Source organism: Heptranchias perlo, chromosome 12 (assembly GCF_035084215.1).
Source record: "Heptranchias perlo isolate sHepPer1 chromosome 12, sHepPer1.hap1, whole genome shotgun sequence".
Classification (NCBI taxonomy): domain Eukaryota; kingdom Metazoa; phylum Chordata; class Chondrichthyes; order Hexanchiformes; family Hexanchidae; genus Heptranchias; species Heptranchias perlo.
The window spans coordinates 27508969-27530075 of NC_090336.1; the positions used below are offsets into that span (position 1 = coordinate 27508969).

A 21107-nucleotide genomic window follows, 5' to 3' on the forward strand; every position below is an offset into this window, starting at 1 on the left:
TACTTTATTGTTTTTTTTAAGTGCTTTGGGACGTCCCGAGGTTGTGAAAGGTGCTATATAAATGCAAGTCTTTCTTTTTTTCTTTTTACAAACACTAGCAGCAGAATGCCTTCCACTATCAGAGTTAATCTAAATTGAGCAGATAAAGGTCTTAAACAGGTTCAAAGTGAAAAGGAAATCTCTCTGGTTGGTATTATCCCAGGTACTGAGAGAGACTGGACGAGATTTATGAATGCTGACAGTCATCATGATGGGGAGGTCCCACTGGACTTGAAACAAACTAACGGTACAAGCATACTAAAAAGTTTGACAGAACTGACATAAGAACCACAGACTCATCGATATCCAGAAAAATAATGCAATCAATTATAAACGAGCAAATTTGGGGCTCTCTCTTGAACAACATGGCTTCAGAAGGAGAAGATCAGGCTTGTCCTACCTTACTGACTTTTTTTTATGATGTGGAGATGCCGGTGATGGACTGGGGTTGACAATTGTAAACAATTTTACAACACCAAGTTATAGTCCAGCAATTTTATTTTAAATTCACAAGCTTTCGGAGATTTGCCTGAGGAAGGAGAAAATCTCCGAAAGCTTGTGAATTTAAAATAAAATTGCTGGACTATAACTTGGTGTTGTAAAATTGTTTACAATTGACTTTTTTTTAGGAAGTGGTATTCCAAGTGGACTCTAGAAAGCTTTACAACGAGGTATACTTAAATTTCCATAAAAGCATTTGATAACTTCCCCACAAAAGGCTGCTATAGAAGCTTAAAATGGCAGAAATCCAAATTACAGCTTGGAAATGGCCAAGAAATTGGCTGAGGTAAATGAAGCAATTACAACATTGATGTCTGGTGGAGGAACATTACTAAGTAGATTGCCACATGCGGGGGCTCCTGCTGTTTCTAATTTATATTAATGACTTCAGGAACTAAAGGAAACTTAAAATTTGCAAACAATACTAAGCTAGGGGAACAGTCAAGTCTGAGGCAGCCAAGCTTGTACAAAATCAACTAGATAAATTCAATAAGTGAAATTTAGTCTGGCAAGTGTAAGGTATTGAAATAAAAAATAAATGACAAACACTTTATGAATAGTGTTGAACCAGCTAAGGGTGAAGTTCAAAGTGATTTAGAGGTGATTGTAAATTTGGTACAAAACTTACTGTGGAACAACAATCAAGAAAGCAAATAGAATGCTGAGCTTTATAATTAAATCAGTAGAGTAAATGTTGGAGGATGTCATACTGAAACTAGGCACAGTGCTTCAGGTATGGCCTGACCACAAACACTGTGGAGTTTTGGTTATCAAGACAGAAAGGGACACATTCAAGACCTGGAGACGGTGCAGAAAAGAGCCACAGAGTTGTTCTCCAGGATCAAAAGATTGACTTATAAGGAAAAAAATGGAGAAACTTTGGGTTTTTAGCCTTGACAAAGTGACTATGATGTGTATGAGTCAGTAAATGGCATATAAAAGATACATTTAAAGCACTTCTTCAAATTAAATCTTGGTAAAAAGGACAAGGGGCACATGTTCAAACTGGTGAAGGCAAATTTAGGACTTTTTCACACAAAGAGTGATCAACACTTGGAATGGACTTTGCATTTGGATAGTGGAGGAAAAAAAACTTGGAAATCATTTAAAAGACAGTTGGATGTTGTGATGCAGGAAGTGTACTTTTTCCAAATGGGCCAAATGGCATCTTTATCCATATTTGCCTTGTCAGTCTATCTTTTGTTAAGTGATATAGGTTAATCTGATACTCTCTACGCACTAACCACCTTCCAGAAACAAAAGCTCTCTAGTTCTTTTTATTCCAAAAGCAAAAGTGTTTGAGGTAGGATACGAACCTGTACCACATTCTGAGCGGGTGATAGAGGACTGCAAACAGTTGTGGATCTTAAATGTTTGTTGGAGGTGCTTAGCTATCATTCCTGAAAAGGGAAGAAGCACTACAGTAAATATTGGAGTTTGAGATCATCGTTCCTACTTCCTTAAATTAAGTTATATTCCCTTTACGCCTGAATAAGCCTGACATTTTAGCTTTACTTGTAAAAAGTAATTTGGCTTTAGTTTCACCACTGGGAGATGGTGGGAGGAGGGGAAGGCGTTTCTGCTTTGTTGCTGATTCTGGGTAACACTGTAACTTTGCTACCCAGAGTAAGTGTCCAGTGAAGCACACACTGCCCACAACGAGGCCATGCATCCCAGAACTAACTGCAGTACACTGGTGATGAATAATATGTTATGATTGCGGTATACCATTAAGGGCCACTGTGCGAATATCCAGTGGTACAGAAGGTGGATGAAAACAGCTTTAAGTTCTGCTTCTCTCTGAGCTGAAGGTGCCTCCCTGCTCAGCACCAAGTGGAGGCAGCAGTGTCTCATGGGGGAGAAAGGGCAGGGATTGGAAGAAAGTATTGTCTGGGCACTCACTCGCAACTCCTGGTGGCTGTCAGTAAGGGCATTGGTGGAGGTCTTGGACCAGGCTAGATGCCTGCTGAAAAAGGTGACTGGTCAGGTAGGCAGAAGGAATAAAAATGACAGGAAGAAAGTGGAACCTTGCCCAACAAAAGCAAGATATTGCTATTCCATAAATCACCATTTCAACCATCCCTTCTGGGAGTTGCTGAGCAAAGTCAAAGCGCTTCCTAAGAGGGAGGTAATTTTGTCTTCTAATTTTCTTCCTTGCTCTCTTGAATGTGGTGGCTCTTGCTGAGGCAGAGTTCCACGGCTTCCAGCTATTCTATCATCACCCACACTTCCCAGCAATAACCAGGAGCAGAAACCCTGGGAATTACTTTTTTGTCCGTGCCTTGCTCAGTCACTGAGCTCAACTGTAGCACCCATCTGCCACCTCTGATGAAACACAGCTAACCCCACACAGACCAGGAATAGAATTTAGCGCTTCCTGGTGTCTTTGGCTTAGTGCCGATGGCACTTTTACTCTAGATCATTGAGGGAAGCATTTTTTTTAAGTGCAAGTATTCCCATGCTTCTCTTGCACCTGCCACTCTCCTCCAACAAACAGCTACAGAGTAGCACTGTTGGAGGCCTATGAGCAGGTCACAAGCCACCCGCTGCCTTGTGGGTATAGTCTGTGGCAGGGAATAGACTGAAAAAAGAAAAAATATTTTAAAGTATTACAAAGATGTTGATTTTAAAGTGAAGGTGTCATAAAAGTCCCGAGTTGGATTTTTGATTCTCCAGTTCAATGCTTTGAACTGCAACAAAACAGTCCTAACAGGATTGTGTAATCACTTCACTGTTATCCTCATTATCAGTAACAACACAGCAAGCTCTGGAGCAACACCATCTATTTATATAGTCAGTGTTTATTCAAGATGAATTGCCCCTTCCCCTGGCTGCCCTGTGTAAATGCACCACCTGCTGTGGTAGTCAGCCATTCAGACCAAGAAGGTTTCCTGTTCATTCGCTGCTTTACTGCTTTCATCTGGGTACCAGAAGCATTACAATTTGTCTTGTTGCTTCCAAGCTAAGGAGAGGAAAGGTCACCCAGAAATCCTGCTGCTGATTACTATCCAGCAACCAATACTGGAAGTCAGGGTGGGGACTGGATCAGGCTTCTTTATGATGCCTCACAATAGGATAATGTGCCAACACTCACCATACCTAAGGTCACACATGACAAGTAATCCCTTGAGCAAGGCACCCAGGGGTAGCTGGCTCCTGTAGAACCACTCCCCCCTCCCCACAGGTAACAAGAGTCAGCACCTTTAGGAAAAAAGGGGAGAAATTTGGAGGAAGAAATAATTAAAAACTCAAATTTCAAAAAAAATAACGGGCCAGAAATCGCACAGAGCGGCGAGGCAGCGCTCACCGCAGCTCCTGCAAATTTAATTAACGAAAATACTTACTGCGGGCTCGGTGGCGTCCAATTGCTTGAATTTGAACTCTAAACAAAATGTGCACTATCAACCCAGCCTCTGAGCAGCGCGAGTTGCCGCACGGCTGGAAACCGCTGTGGGAAGACGACACACCCACAAAATCAGTCAGGAAGAGAAGTCACGCCCACAGATTCAGGCTGCATTGCTCAAGCGGGCAAGCAGACTTCATTCATTTAAAGTTAGTATTCTGGATGTCATTGTAAATAAAAATGTTATTTTTTTTATAAAAAGTTTAAAAAGCCAAAGAAATAATTGAATTAAAGAGACAGAAGGGAAAAACATTTTTTTTTTAAATGACCAAAAACTATTAAAATGAGTAATAGGAGACTCCATGTTTTTAAAAGTTAATTTTTAATTGTTTGGCAGTCATTGAGACTTACTGTTAAAACTTAGTTTAGACCTGGTATTTTTAAGCGTACCGGCTTGGTGGCGTAATTAGTCACTTTCCAGCTGGGCAGATAAGCAAGTTTGTGATTTTTCAACGATTTCTCTGATTGCAGCGTGCGATGGCCCTTTAATTTGAAGCTGTCATATTAGCAGCAAACCACTAAGAGCAAGTTCACGATTTCCGTGTTTTACTGCGCGTTTGCAAATGCGGGAACTTGCTCCTTCAATTCACGGAGAGCGTGGTTGAGCTCCGCCATTATTTCGGGGGCAATTTCTGGCCTTATATGTTTACTCCATGTATTGTATATTATTTATATAGAATTGTTACATATTTAAGGGTTTTAAAAAAATTATTATTCTGACAAGTGTACTTTTACACATTTAAAACTTGCTGTGGTTGCAGACCCATGTCCATCATCCCTACCTGTGGTCCCATTTTTCTTTGAGTTCAACTTTTTGTCCAGAAGCTTGAGAACGAGCATGTCTTTGTGCCATTTCTCCACTGGTTCCATTTTTTAGACCTCCTGAAATTTCACAAGGAGAATAAAATGTCAGGGATTGATGAGATACACACAGAGAAATGCAGGATGTGCCAGGGCTACAGCACAGGCACTTCCCAAACATAACCTTTCCTCCGATACTCAGCCGGAACAGATTTGGAGACACTTAAGATTATTATGATAGCTTTCTCTGTGTGTCAGATACATGCTTAACCAAGAAAAAGACAAATTAGAAAATATTTAAAGTGCCACACAATATTCTACTTGATGGATGCTGGGAGATAAACCAATTTTTTTTAAAAATTGACTTGATATTTCGAGGATATGGCGTAATATTGCAGAATATGTGATCATTGTCAAAAGATTGTTAAATTGGGCGACCATGGCCATTATTAGTGAGCATGATGATAGGGTAGGCCAAAGCCTGTCAAGAGTAAGTCAGGAAGTGGTTCATGTTGACTATGGTGTAGTACACATTTAGATATCAGAGCGTAATAGCTTGCACATTAACAAAGGCAGATGCAGTTGCCAGCTCCCTGTTAGAAATATATACTCAGGTTAAGTTCCAAAGAAATTATGCTGCAGTTAGTTTCACAATTATAAGAACAGTACCAAACATACATCTGCGGTCAACCCCATAACACCTCCAAACAAACTGACTGGTAGAGAAATTTACCAGTACATTGAAAAAAATGCTAAGCAGAACCCCAAGGACCTCTTATTCATATACAGGGAGGTGCTCAGCATTCAAACTACTACACAGATGTCCATTTTACTACACAGATGCCCATTTTCTAGTTGGCTGTTGTTAATCAAACAGACCTGGATTGGGAATACCTGTTACGAGGATACACATGTTGTCAAATATGTGCTCAAGGTGTGGGATGACTTTAATCATTTTAGCAGACCATTCTTAAGCACGCACAAAGTTAACAGAAAAGCTGGTGCGATCATAATGTGAAGATCTGAGAAGACCACTTAGGCCCGCCACAGCACACTACTACTGTCACTTTCCAAGAAGGGTGCGATCATGCTGTTGTGTGTAGATTACAGAAAACTGAATGAACTAATGGAAACTGATACATATCCTTTGCTTCTCACAGAAAGAACATTAAGAAGCTGGGGGCCAGCTCTGTTACAATTTTCTTCAAACCTTCAGGATTGTATGAATTTATGTTTCTGCTTGTCAAGGTGAAAAATGCATCTGCTGCAATGCAGCTACTGGTGGATTCTGTTCTTACAGAAGCCAGACATTTGCTCTCTTGCACAGAGGTGAGATCACTTTTTCTCGTTGGATATGGGATGAACACCTTACAGTGCAGATGTGCAGACCTGGTTGAAACCAAAAAATGTGGCTGCAGTGCACGTCATTCACTGTTTTGTTTTAGGACCTGGAAACCCAATCAGGCAAAAGCAGATGCCATCGTCACAACCAAGTTATGGGCATTTACTTGGATGGGCGTTTATAAACAGAAATTCATAGAGAGTTATAGTGAAGCCAAAGCAAGTGATCTGGTCACTAATGTAGGAACACGTTTGAAAGGTGCTCCGAGTAGACCCAGTGTTAGGCTGGTCCAGATTGTACCGAGGCTATTTTTGTTCACATAGATGCATCCAACAGGGGACGAGGGGGAGCATCCAGTTGTTTAGCAGAGCCTTAAGCTACTCTGTTCGAAATGGTGTATTCAGCAAATGAAAAATGTGTTAGCACAGTATGGGCACTCCAAAAAAAATTGCAGCCATATTTATAAGGCATACTATATTCTATGATCATATTCTCTGACCAAAAATCAGTTATAGTTTGGTTAAATTCTACACAATGTTAGCACAGGCAGTTATGATGGAGTATCACATTACAGGGGTACATCACAAGGTTTTGGAAAATCAGAACACAGCATATCACACCAGGAACAAAACTCTAGTGAAAAAGCCAGATTTAGGAAGTGATTTAATTAGGGGCTTCAGTCAAGAACAGCCCCATGGCTTTGCACAGAGGCACAACAGAAAATAAACAGCTCCTTGCCTTGGCAATAAATGAATCAGCAGTCAATGTTTTCTGATCACTTCATTTTTATTCTCTCATGATATAAGGTTTCAATTGATTCTATGATACCTGGGCCAGTTCTCTCATTGTCTCTTACCTGCTTTGTCCTTTTACTCAGCAGGAGTTCCACTTCAGGCATGGAATGAAAAAGCTTTGAATCATCTTCAGTATTGTCAGCTGTTACTATTCAGGGTCTCTCCCAACACCCTTTACTTGTGCTCACCACAAAAAGCAGCTTCCTTGGGCAGGCCCGAAGCTCCCATGAACCGAAAGTTAACCTTATGTGTGTGGTGAATGGGATGTAGTGTGACTCACCAGGGCCAACCCTTCAACAATTAGGTTATAGCGAATCTAAGGGGTGAAATTCAACTTCAGCCGGAATGCAAAGTGAGTGGTAGCAAATTGACCGCCCGTTATACACACTGCCCCATTTTCCTATTAATTGAAGTCAATAATCGAACAGTGTGTATAATGGGTGGCTGAATCGCTACCGCCCATTTTGCGCCCCTGCTGATGGTGAATTTCACCTTCCTAGTACAGACTGCCCACTGTATAGGGGGAAAAAAAACACACTGACAGGTTATATATTTGAGTCTAATCTACTAATTATGCTTATTGTCAGCTGCAAAATTGTTCATAAAATAATAAGTCTCACTGGTACATAAAACCGTTTTCCGAGTCCAACATAAGTTGTTTCAAGATTTTTGTAGCACTTTGTTCTGTATCTCAGATGAAGTAATACACTGGTCCGGGGTACATGGAATTCTGTCTCACCACAGTGACTTGGATGTGGTTATAAATAAATGAACAAGAACCTGGAGCTGTTACTCAGATCGCTAGTCCAAACAGTTTACCACACTTTAAGAGCAATTTCCTCACTAAACAATATTTTTGGAAGGACTCCCAGATACTCTCTCAACAGGCAGGTAATATATAACTAACAGGCAGATAAGGTGTGAGCAACTGTCCTCTCCCCCATCTGTCTGATTATCAGATCAATCACCCTGGCCTGTTTTTTGTAAAATAATAGCCCCAATATTTACCGGGAGGTGGAGAGGGTGCAGGGGAGTGTGGTAAAAACCTGGTTACGGCAGGGATACGGATGTCCTGCCGAATTTAATGTTTTTCTTCCGTCTCCTGCCTGGCAGCCAGGGACCCTTGGGGGCAGCCCCCCGGCAATCAGGAGGGGGGGGGGGAAGGAGTGAAAGATCGGGGCTTGGGGAGGGGTCAGAGAGGCCATCGCGGGAGGGAGAAAGCGAGAGATCGGGGTTGGGGGGGTGGGGTTTGGGGATGTGGGGGAGGGCGGGAGGATGCGATCAACAGAGGGGAGGCTGAAGGCTTCCTTGAGGGGCCGGGGGTAGGACTCTTGCTCCTCCTGGCCCACAAGGAGCATGTAAAAGGCACTTAGTTTCTTGAGCCGGCTGCTTCCGCCTCTCTTTTACTGCCAGGTTTCCCGAGCCCTGTAGGAGTCTGATTTAAATATGTTAATGAAATGTCCCATCTCGAGGGCGGAACACTTGCACGACACAAAACCCGCCACCATAAAAACAGCAATGGTCGCGTATGCAGTGGGTTGGGAACGCGTTCCCCATTTTAAAATATTTAACCCCACCCCCAACCCTCTCCCGCCCGTCGTGGGGGATTAATGGGTCAGTTTTTTTGAATGGACCAGCCACTGAGGATACCATTTGCAACCTAAAGCTTCTATCTGGCAAAATGTTACAAAATAAAACATCAATTGTCTTATAAATCTGGTTAGTTGACTTCAAAGACTGCTGAGGTCCTAAACCCTCTTCCTCATTCCCTTTCTCTCAGTTTCTCCATCTCTATCTAATGTTGCCAACCCTCCAAGTTTGTCATGGATTCTCCAGGAATTAAAGATTAATCGCCTAGACATTGCTGCGGGCAACCTTGGCGGGGGGGGGGGGGGATCACAGGGAATTGAAGAGAGTGAGTTTTTTTGAATTTCTTTGAACAATTTCATTTATTAGTTATAAAAACATTGGAGATGTGGAACAAAAAAAAGGATGTTTAACTGACAGTGAAGAGTAATCCAATTGGGTAATGAAGAGTCAGTTCGCTTTCCAATTCTCCATGGGAAAGCAATGCACCATGGGAATGGACGTGTTGGGTGACCAATGGCAGAAGCGTGGGGCGGGGCAGTTGAAGGCGGCAGGTCACGTGATGAAATCTCCATGAATACGTTCAACCAGCGTTGGCAACTCTCTCTCATCTGCACTGATGAATTCACTTTCCGAACTAGAGCTTCTATAATGTGCTCCTTTCCCCTCAGCCAACGTTTCTCTTTTTTGCAGCGGTTGACAGGACCTTTGATCACATCTGGCCCATTTCCTGTGACTTTGATCTTTTTCCCTCTCCCTCGTCACAACAATGACAGGTTCCCATCATGCTCAACCTCCACCCCACCAGCCTCTGCTTTCACCAGATCATTTCCACCACTTACAAGATGATTCATACACCTTTGCTTTGCCCCGCTTCTCCACTTTCTGGAGGGACTGTTCACTCTGGGATACCCTTGTTCATTCTTTCACCACCCCAACTTCCATCAGTCCTTCCCTGGACATTTTCCAGTATAACTGCAGCAGATGCAGCACTTGCTCATTCGCCTCTTGCCACATGATTGTCCAGGGCCCAAACACTTCTTCAATGAGAGAAACTAATTTGCCTGCACTTGCTTCAATCTAGTATACCATTATTGCTGCTTATGGTGCATTCCCCTCTACACTGAGGAGAGCAAATGCTGCTTAAAGTACCACTTTGTCAAACACCTCTGTTCTGTCCTCATCTCCCTGCGGCTCATCTTTTTAGACTCCCCCTCCCATTTTCACTCTGACCTCTATGACTTTGGCCTCCTACACTGCTCAACAAAAGCCTCAGAAATAGTATCTCGCTTTTCCCCTGGGCATTGCAGACTCTGGCCTGAACACTGACTCCAATATCTCCAGACCTCCAGTATCTCCCCCATTTCCTTTACAGCAAGGGCTGCCAGGGAAGTGCAGTAGGTCTGTCGGCATCCAGGGGGAAGGAAGGCAGCTTGACATTTTGGGTGTAGACCATTTGTCAGGCCATCTGGCAGCCAGGGATCTGTGCCTACAGCCTTGGCCTGATTCATTCTCTTTTTGGGACTGGCTGTCACAGTGTAGGCGATAGTCACAGGATCTTCTTGAATTAGTAGCATTCATTTTATTAGCCTCCTCTTTTACTTCTGAGTCATAGTAATGAAACCACGCATCATTTCTTTTAAACTTCTTAATTCCCTGCTGGTTTGAGTAAGTTCCACACAAAGAAGACCTGAAAATATGTGTTTTTTTAATTAGCTACAATATTAACAACATGATTATAATGAATACGAGAATCAGTATTGTCCCTTCCAACAGATTGACTAAGAAACCTTATAATTGAATTACTATATTTGTTGGTTGAAATTACCAGTTCAAATGAAGCCAATTTAGGGTTTGGACTCTTAAGAATCAAAGTGTTTTCTCTTTATGCTCCCACGGTACTAAGTAACTATTTTTGGAAATGCTCCGTCCTACTTTTTTCTTTATCCTTTTCAGTGCCTCTGCCCACTTTTGCATTTGTTTCTTCAGCAAACAATTCTTCCATCGATGATTACTCTTTTCGTATTTATTTTTGATTTGCCTTCCATGCCTCTCAGTATTTTATTGCTCACTGAATTCCATGAAGATTTTAAGTGAAGCACCTTCTTCATTCTTAAAGTCCACTTTTAGTGCTGATTCACTTGAATCTCACTCGATCTGAATCTTGCATGGAATGCTAAAGGCTCAGGTCCAACTGTGCACTCACTGTAATTATTTGATTCACATTTTATATGTAAAGCCATTGGGTTTCAGTTTTCACAAAAAAAAACAAATTGCAGAATGCAATCCCCACAATATTGGTAAAAATCCTAAAATCACATCATAAAAAACAAATGTAACCTTTTAAGCCACTTTAAAGCAGTGGACTTGGTCATTGGCCTATATTTTGGCCTGATTGTCAGTTTTTTATTGTTTTTTGAGGGGGAGGTAGAGATAGGAGAGGGGGAGAACAGAGGCAGAGAGCAGACGAGGAGGTGGAGGGTGAGAGGAGGAAACGGGGATGGGGGAAGGAAGGGGAGAGGCAAAAGAAGAGGAAGAGGGACTGACAAAGAGAGGCACGTGTTGGTCAGGGTAAGGGGAGGGAGACTGTAAAGCCATGAAAGTGGTTAGGTTGAGCCTTTGATAGCAGTGTGTTTATCCAGGGGTCATAAGATTTTGGAAATGAATTTCCTCAGTGAATTCCACTAGTTGCTAATTCATTAAAATCAAATGCTCCTGAATTGAATCTAATTTAAAAGCTTTTCATAATGTAATTCCGCACCCCACCCCCCCAAAAAAATCTTGAACTCAAGCTTCTTGTGTAAGTGTACTTCATCGCTTTTGGTTTGGACCTGCAGCTGGTACAGCACAATTCATCCACAAGTTTGGACACAACATCTTGCATTCCTATAGCGTCTTTAACACAGAAAAACATCCCAAGATACTATACATACTCATCTGTGAGTGCAAATGAAGGTGCCATTGGCCCTCAGAAGTCCAACTTTAGGCATTCGGTAATTTTTTGGGTACTAGCCCCATTCTGTTTCTTTCCATTTCTCGCTTCCCTTCCGCTTCATTTTTCTCTCTTTCCTTTCTTCCACTTCTGTTCTATTCCTTCCTTCCCTTACTTCTGTTGCCTCTTCTCCTTCACTTCTGTTTTCCTCTATCTTTTCACTCCTGTTTTTACTTTTCGTCCTGCTCGGCTCTGTTACACTTTTCTCCCTGTTGCTTGTTGTCTGGGGTGCGGGAAATGGAAGACTGAAGCAGACCAGGGTTGCTGATGGAACTCAGAGAGTGGAAATGAGTGGGTGGGTCACTGATGGAGGTGACAAAGGCATGGATGAGGGTTTCAGCAGCAGCTGGGCTGAGGCAGGGGTGGAGATGGAGCAAAATTGTGGAGGTGGAAGTCGGTGGACTTTGTGATGGAGAACTTATGGGATTGGACATTAAGGGAGCAGCAACTCTGCCCATTGATAAAAAAAAGGACAACACTGCCAGCAGTGTCTACAATAAATAGTACCTTGCACTCAAATGCTATACAATTGCTTGTCCAGCTGGTCTGCATGCCCATGTAGAACTTGATTTATGTATATGTGTGGCAAAAGAAGATATTTTGCGTGGCAAGTTGCTGAAAGTGCGAGCCGATAATGTCAGTGAGGGAAACAGGGCGTATGGAACCTGAGTGATCGGAGCAAGCAACTGGTGTATCTCCTTAACCAGATTGAAGGATTGTGAAATTAACAGTGCAAGAACTGAGAAGGACATGTAAATTAGAGTGGGTGAATTCAATGTAAAATCACGTACAGGAAGAGAAATAGAGAGAGAAAGAAAGATTGCATTGAGAGAGAAAAAAATGAATTTTTAAAAAAACTTTACATTTTTAAAATCTCCAACAATTAAAAACTGAAGGGATGAGACTCTAAGCTTCTAATAGTTAATTTTCAGTGCCAGTGAGGCTGACTGGCAGTAATTAATATTTATCATGTCATTAAAAGGATACTTAAACTGAAATGGACAAGACTTCACTTTCTGTGAGGAGTTTAGTTCAGACCTACCATGCACATACAGCAACTTCACGCCATTCGACACATTTCAAACGGTAAGGCAGACAACGAGATGCCGTTTTCCGTGAAGCGGTGCATCTGGGACAGCAACTTTTGGATATCCACATTCAATCGCGCATCCGCCCCTCGCCTGAAGTTGCTGTAGCATCTGCGCCTAAATAACGGCGAGCGCCATTAACCTCGCTGTTATTTTAACACCAAAATCTGGCCCGTTATGAACTTGAACCCAGGTGAAATGAAAATAATTTGCAGGACATTACCAAAGGGAAACAACGTCTGTTCACATACACTGGGAACAAAGTCACACTTAAAAAAAAAAGCCTCTTCTATCATTTGGCTGCAGACAACTAACTGTTGCCCTCAGCCATCAGGAGCTTCAGGTGTAAGCAGCGCCCACATCCACGGTGCAGACAGCACAGTCCGGGCCATTCTCATCGCCTGTGTGTTGACCAGAATGCTAATGTCAGCACTAAAGCTCACTGACGCACACAAAATATCCAGTTGCCTCTGGAAGCAAACTCAATAATGTCCACATTAATTACCGATGGAAGATCTCGTCTGACGGCTCGTTCCCAACGAAATCACAACCCTGGTCCGTTTGGAGCGCTTTCCTGAGAGATAGCGAACATAGAAAGATGTGTCTCCCTCCCCCAAACCATATAGTCAACAAATTGCGACCAGCGGGCGGGCTCCAGCCTGTGCCACCACACCGTTCTGCGGAGTTACCTTCTACCAGCTCCAAGGCTGGCGGGGGGGAGGGGGGGGGGTTTCCTGGATCATCTCTGCCGGCGTTGCTGCTTCCCTCCTGCGATGGGCTCGCTCGTTCATTGGGTTTGCAGTGGTTTGCAGTGTCATGAGCGCCTGTGATATAATCGCAGGACTGTCTTCACTCAATCCTGCACCCAATTCACCAGAGATGCATATTCTGTCAGGCTGAAATCTAAGAGGATCTTTCCCCCCACCCCCCCTTGAGGTCATGTTCGTCCAGTTAGAAATGGGTGCAGATTGTAAATTTCAAAATAACCTTAAGTTTTCCATCCTCCCCACCAACTCGACCTAATGTCAAATTCTAATGCTCGGTATCGCAAGGAAGAACTTGCATTTATAACAGCGCCTTTGAAGATCTCGCTCGGGACGTTGCAAAGCGCCTTACAGCGAATGACTTACTTCTGAAGTGTCGTCACTGTTATAATGCAGGAAAACGTATGTATACAGTCACATTAAATAAACGCACAGAACTGCAACAGTGTTTAATGTTAGATGTTACATAATAAAATTTGGGCAAAGCAATGCATCATAGGGTTAAACAATAATTTCATTTACAGTATATTCTGAGCGTGTTCGGTTAGCGCCATTGTGTCCTCCCACCTACTACTGGAGACCGGAGTTACCGTGCTAAAATTTCCTGAATTCCCGATCCGGGGATCGCCCTCTCTTCTCTGCTGCTGTAGATACAGGTCATGTACAGCGCTGCGCATTAGACTTATTTGCAGAAAGGCAGAGATTGATTATTTAAAAGGGCCTTGAATTCTTCGCGAATGCAACCCACAGATCCATCAGCACTAAACAACAATCCGGTATCAACTGCAATTCAAGATCAAGCAATAAAACGCATTAAAATTGGCAAAATAAAAATATTTGCCCCCTCCCAACTTGCATTATGCAGTCAACGCTTAAGGGAATACGGTAATAGATTACCTGAGTTAAAATCAGTTTCATAACAGGATCTCATACTGGCTGCAGAGCAACGGCGTGTTAACAGACTTTACAGCTGTTCTCACCTGGTAGAGATCCGGAGTTTGCTAGAATGTAGTTAGCCATGCATCAGTATCACGACCCACCACCATCCTCTTCTATCTGCCCCTTCTGAGAGGCTGCCGACCGCCTCTCACCGAAAACTCCGACTCATAATCTACCGAGGTTATGCAATTGGGATGCCGCCCTGCTGTCATTGGCTGGCGTTCCCTGGGAGTTCGGTGTATCCTGGATACAGTTTTCAAGGTAATTTCACCACGTAAATGACGAAATCCGGAGAGACCTGAATTAGGAGCTTCTCAGAAGGCTGCCTGCTAAAGCCAACCATTAAGTAGCCAAATAGCGGTAATCCTGAAACGCCAACTCACCCCCCCACCCCGCGAAAAACTACTCTTTGCTTGTTGTCCAAACACATTTCTGCTACAGCGAGAGGCAGCCTCTGTCTTCCCTGGGGCGAAAGTAAACAGGGTCTTCTTTGCGGTCAAGACAACACGACTTTGATGGGCCGTGGGAGACTCGTTAACATAATACCCGAGACACTGTACTGTAGGTCATTGTTAATTAACTGGGCAGCTTATCTCATTGGGAGGAGCTGGTGGGATAGACATATTTCTAAAATCCTGCATTCTCCCAGAGTCCTGTAAGCCAGCAGGTGGCATGGTCCTAGCTGGACAAGCATGGGAAGCCTACCAGACCTATGGTAAATAGTTTGGTTTTAGCTGGTTAAATCCTAGTAACACGTTGGTGCACGTTTGGGGATCCTTATACCTAGACTCTTGATAATCTGCTCATAAATCCTCAGGATTCAGGTAAATTGGCTCTGACCCTAACAGGATAGAGTGCGCGCTGTAAATTCTTCAATAGTTTAGGGATGGTTTTATGCACGTGTCAAACAGCTGGCTAATAAAACAAGCTCAAACTATTATAATTCTAATTACATTTAACATGCGTTTTCTATCTATGTGTTGACTTTATAAAAGTATTTTTTAGGTTACTTTCCAAATATTTACATGCAGCTAATACGGACCTTAAAATTATCCTGTGCAATGTTAACATATAAATGTGCATTCATGTGAAGTCCATCCATCTGCTTCGATAATGGAAACTTTAAAATAAATGGTTTATCATCTGTTAAAAATCACAGACAAAATAGTTTCATACGAATACCTTAAATGCTTGTATCCTAATGCCTCATAATATAGTTTCAAGGATGTTTGGGGTTTATGGCACATATCTATGTTGTTACATAAATAACTTGAGTAGGAGATTGTTTTTCAGTATTTTATTTTTCTGATTTTCAGAGCTTATTTTAACTTTTTACATATAGACTAAGTGTAGTTTTTATATATATTTTCTTTTCTTCATAATTAGGTAATATTACTAATAGGTGTTAGCCTTGGCTCAGTCGTAACACTCTCGCTTCTGAGTCAGAAGTTTAAACCCTCACTCCAGAGACTTGAGTACATAATCTAGGCTGAGCCTCATTGCAGTACTGAGGGAGTGCTGCACTGTCAAAGCTGGTGTTCTTGGATGAGCTATTAAATCGAGACCCTGTCTGCCTTCTCAGGTGGACATGACACTAATTAAGGAAAAGCAGGGGAGTTATAAATGACCAACATTTATCCCTTAACCAACACCACCAAAACAGATTATCTGGTCATTTATCTCCATAAGACCATAAGAGATAGGAGCAGGAGTAGGCCATTTGGCCCCTAGAGCTTGCTCTGCCATTTAATGAGATCATGGCTGATCTGATTTTTACCTCAACTCCACTTTCCCGCCTTTTCCCCATATCCTTTGACTCCCTTGCTGATCAAAAATTTGTCTAACTCAGCCTTGAATGTATTCAATGACTCAGCCTCCACAGCTTTTTGGGGTAAAGAATTCCAAAGATTCACGACTCTCTGGGAGAAGAAATTCCTCCTCATTTCCATCTTAAACAGGCGACCCCTTATTCTGAGACTATGTCCCCTAGTTTTAGATTCCCCCATGAGGGGTAACATCCTCTCAGCATCTACCCTATCGAGTCCCCTCAGAATCTTGTATGTTTCAATAAGATCTCCTCTCATTCTTCTAAACTCCAATGAGTATAGACCCAATCTGTTCAATCTTTTCTCATAAGACAACCCTTCCATACCTGGAATCAACCTAGTGAACCTTCTCTGAACTGTCTCCAATGCAAGTATGTCCTTCCTTAAATAAGGGCAGCAGAACTGTACGCAGTACTCCAGGTGTGGTCTCACCAGCACCCTGTACAGTTGTAGCATGACTTCCCTGCTTTTATACTCCATCCCCCTAGAAATAAAGACCAAGGGCCCGATGTTAGCAGGGCTGCGGGTTCTCGGCGGGGGGGCTATCGGGCGCGTGGGTAACGCGCCCGGAGAAATTAGTCAGTTTCCCGCGCGATTGTAGGATCCAATCCACTAATTGGATCCACTTACCTGCTCCTCCGGGTTCCCCACTGCTGATCTGCGTGTCGGGCGGGCTGCGCATGCGCAGTAAGATCTGTCAGCTGGAGGCGCTCTATTTAAAGGGGCAGTCCTCCACTGACAGATGCTGCAACAAATAGCAAAAATTACAGCATGGAGCAGCCCAGGGGGAAGGCTGCCCCCAGTTTAATGATGCCTCACTCCAGGTATCAATACATGGGGTGAAGAGGAGGGGGAGGACAGAGATCTTCCTCCCGGCGTGTGGGAGGAAGCGGCCTGCCTCTGCCACCAGGAAGGCCTGGCTCGAGGTGGCAGAGGAGGTCACCAGCGCAACCAACATATCGCCCACCTGCATACAGTGCAGGAGGCGCTCCAATGACCTCAGTAGGTCAGCCAAAGTGAGTACACGTAGTCTTTCCCCTACACTCCGTCTGCCACATCACTGCCCCCACCCCACATCTCCTTCAGCGCTGTCAAGACAACTCTGTCACATCACCCCTCATACCCACTCAAACCTCATCCTCATCTTACCTGCACTTACTCACCTCGCCAGTACTCATCCCGCCACTACCACTCAACCCAATCCTCATACAATCTCATGGCTCTCTCTCATACTCACCCTCTCATGCATCTCTTTCACGGTCAGCCTCACTCAAGCTGCCACTACCTGTGCTGCAGCCACAGGGCATGCATCACATATGTTCAGTAGGCAGCGTAAGGCAAACGTGTCGTGAGCATGAAGGGGATGCACAAGGGTGTTTGAGGGTTTGTCATGGGTGTTACTTATATTGAATTTCTGACCAACTCACATTACATATTATATTGGCACCACTACTGCCATGTCTTCGCGAATCCTGTCTGATTTGTGCAATAATGCCTTCTCCTGAGGATCACTATGAGGACCCACAACTGATGCCACCTATTGTGTCACTGCAGAGTGGGTGTAGGTGTATTTGCAGGGCTCTTTTGCGCAGACGACTGAGAGACGTCAGCGATGTCCCTGGTGGCACCCTGGAAGGATGCGGAGGAGAAGTTGTCGAGGGCAGTGGTGACTTTGACAGCGACAGGTAAGAAGATGGTGCTCGGGCCAGCCGGGAGCAGCTCGGCATGAAAGAGGCTGCAGATGTCCACGACTACATGTCGAGTGACTCTGAGCCTCCGTGTGCACTGCTGATCAGAGAGGTCCAGGAAGCTGAGCCTCGGTCTGTGGACCCTGTGGCGAGGGTAGTCCCCTCTGCGACGCATCTCTCTCTGCGGTAGCCCTCCCTCCTGCTGTACAGGTGGATGTGTCACAGCACTGTGTTGTGGAGCTCCACATGTCAGAGGTGGACGGCGTGGCCGGCGAGGCTGATGATGCTGTTCGCCCTCCGAGGAGGTCATGACTGCATCTACAGCGGCCCCCATCCGGAAGATGTACATCTGAGGGGGTCCGCAAGGTAGGTACATGTCTCTGGACCCCGGGGTGAGTGTGCAGGTTGGTGACTTTGACTGTTAGGAGGAGGGTGGTGGAGGCCAAACTTTGTCCCAAGTGACAGAGTGGCCTCCTGCAATGAGTGAGGGTCTCCCCCCCCCCCCCCCACCTGTCAAATGGACCTTTGCAGCTGCCACAGGCTGATGGCTGCAATACGTCCATTTGACCTGGGAGTGTTTCCCCCAGTATGGGCAACAGTCCCAGTTTGCTCTAAAATTCCACATAATCCTTTAATCAGGTCAGTTAATGACCTGAAATACCTAAATAAATACTGTCAAGTGGAACCCCGCTGGCTTTAATTGCCTGCGGGATTCCCACCAGCGGGGGCTGCGCGCGCACGCCGGCGCGTCAGTGGGGAACCCGGAAGTGCGCGGGTTCGGGGCGGGCTCCGGTACCGTGCCGGGATTCTCTGATTTTTGAAGCCCCCCCGCCAGGAACGCACCCGATAGCGGGTGCTAAAATGACGCCCCAATACTCCGTTTGCCTTCCGGATTACCTGCTGCGCCTGTATGTTGACTTTTTGTGTTTCATGTACGAGGACACCCAGATCCCTCTGTACCGCAACATTTTGTAGTATTTCTCCATTCAAATAATATTTTGCTTTTTTATTTTTCCTCCCAAAGTGGATGACTTCACATTTTCCCACATTATATTCCATCTGCCAAATTTTTGCCCATTCGCTTAACCTGTCAATATCCCTTTGCAGACACTTTGGGCTCGATTTTAGGGTCGGGTTACCTGCGGGTTTCCAGCGGGGGGGCCCCGAAAATCCCGATCTCCGATCACGTGACCGGATTCAGACGAAATCCCGGCCACTTCCGGGTACCGCGCTGACGTGCGGGGCTGCGCGCGCAAGCCCCGCTGGTGGGAATCCCGCAGGCAATTAAAGCCAGCGGGGTTCCACTTGAGAGCACTTAACTTGCTCGTTGTGGTCAGTTAATGAGCTGAAGCAGCTGTCAAAAGAGGAAGTGTGGGATTTTACGGTCAAAGCAGTCAGTTTCCCACACTGGGGGAAACAGGACCCTTCAAACCAGGCGTGTTGCAGCCAGCAGCCTGTGCCAGGTGCCAAGGTGCGCTCCACGGGGGAGCGCCCTCACCCACGCAGGCCACCGCGTCACATAGGGCAACCCCTGCCCTCCACCAACCCCCGCCAAGCCAGAGGACAGACCGACACGAAACCGCAGCCCCAGTCCGAGGACCCACCCACCTACCCTGCACAACCCCTCACACCAACACCTGCCAGATGGGTGGTGCGTTGACATCGTCGGAGGACGAACAGGATGACCAGCCCCAGCAGCCTCACAGTCCACGCCGTCCGCCTCGGAGAGGTGGGGCCCCCCAACACGGTGCTGCGGCACACCCACCTGCACAGCAGGAGGGAGGGCAACCGCAGAGAGAGATGCGTCGCAGGAGGCACTACCCTCCGCACAGGGTGTACAGAGCGAGGCTCAGCTTCATGGACCTCTCCGAGGAGCAGTGCATACGGAGGCTCAGAGTCAATCGCCAGGTAGTCGCCGACATCTGCAGCCTCCTTAACGACGAGCTGCTCCCTGATGGACCAAGCAGCATCTTCTTACCTGTCGCCGTCAAAGTCACCACTGCCCTCAACTTCTTCGCATCCGGTTCCTTCCAGGGTGCCACCGGGGACATCACCGGGGTCTGTCAGTCCTCTGCACACAAGTGCATAAGGCAGGTCACCGATGGGTTGTTCCGCAGGGCCTCCCACTACATCAACTTCGCCATGGACGAGCGCAGCCAGATGGAGAGGGCGGTTGGATTCCATGCCATGGCCGGCTTCCCACGGGTGCAGGGTGTAATCGACTGCACCCACATCGCAATACGGGCACCTCCGCATGAGCCAGGGCTGTTCATCAACAGGAAGGGGTATCACTCCATGAACGCCCAGCTCATCTGTGACCACCGCCAGAGATTCCTACACGTATGCGCCAGATACCCCGGCAGCTGCCACGATGCCTTCGTCCTCAGGGAGTCCGCCGTCCCGCCCATCCTGCAGGCACCCAACGCCGGCAACGGCTGGCTCCTCGGCGACAAGGGGTATCCCCTCCACACGTGGCTCATGACACCTCTGAGGAACCCCATCACCGAGCCGGAGCGTCGGTACAATGACAGCCACACTGCTACCAGGTCTACAATTGAGCAGACCATAGGGCTTCTCAAGATGCGCTTCAGGTGCCTTGATCGTTCTGGGGGAGCGCTCCAATACACACCATTCAGAGTGGGACGAATCATAGTTGTCTGCTGTGCCCTGCACAACATGGCCCAACAGAGAGGGGTGCCGCTGGAGGAGGCCCCATCCACACCCGCCACCCACATTGAGGAAGGCGAGGGCGAGGAGGAGGAGGAGGAGGAGGAGGAGGAGGCGGAGGCGGAGGAGGAGGAGGAGGACGCGCCCGAGGATGTTGGACGACCCATGCGCCGAGCCGCGACTCACCGGGATGGTCGCCGGGCCAGGGACGCACTCATACGTCAACGGTTCTCCTAGAGTCAGACACTGCGAGGCGCTCGCATCTCCTCACCTGCACATGCGAGCGGCCATACCAGCCCCCTCCACTGAAGAGTGCTGCCAGTAATCCTGCACCCACAGCAGTGTGCCCAATGGGTGGCAGCAGGTGTTCGCCGTCATGATGGCCTCCACGGAACGCAACTACTGCACAAGCCGCGGAAGAATGGACGAGAGGTGGCAGGAGTGGTGAGAATAGACTATTTAATATGTGGAATGTGACATCATTTAAGAAACAAAGTACAAAATAATAAACACCCTGGTGTATTCCCTTTGTGATTATAAGGCCTTTGGAATTCTTCTCCGGGAACCCCTACGTGGTGCTACCCCTGTGGCTCCAGCAGAGGTAGTGGCAGGTTGCTCATCTTCTTGCCTTGACCGGGTAGATGCTTTTGGCGGACGGCCCCTGGGTTTCGGTGCC

The 21107-nt window shown here is 45.8% G+C and overlaps 1 protein-coding gene across 9 annotated transcripts in view; it reads right to left on the minus strand.

Moving 5' to 3' along the window:
• LOC137327915 (uncharacterized) overlaps positions 1 to 21107 on the minus strand; it is a 74743-nt gene that overhangs the window by 15409 nt on the left and 38227 nt on the right. For 6 of the 9 annotated variants that reach the window (XM_067993843.1, XM_067993842.1, XM_067993839.1 and 3 more), the window contains 2 exons: positions 4726 to 4825; positions 1857 to 1940 (listed from right to left, as the gene is read on the minus strand). In XM_067993843.1, the coding sequence (XP_067849944.1) occupies positions 1857 to 1940; positions 4726 to 4813 (172 nt within the window). In that variant the 5' untranslated portion in view covers positions 4814 to 4825. Of the gene's footprint in view, positions 1 to 1856; positions 1941 to 4725; positions 4826 to 12501; positions 12781 to 14291; positions 14418 to 21107 lie in introns of those variants that run through there. The other 3 variants (XM_067993846.1, XM_067993847.1, XM_067993848.1) reach the window with 3 other exon arrangements.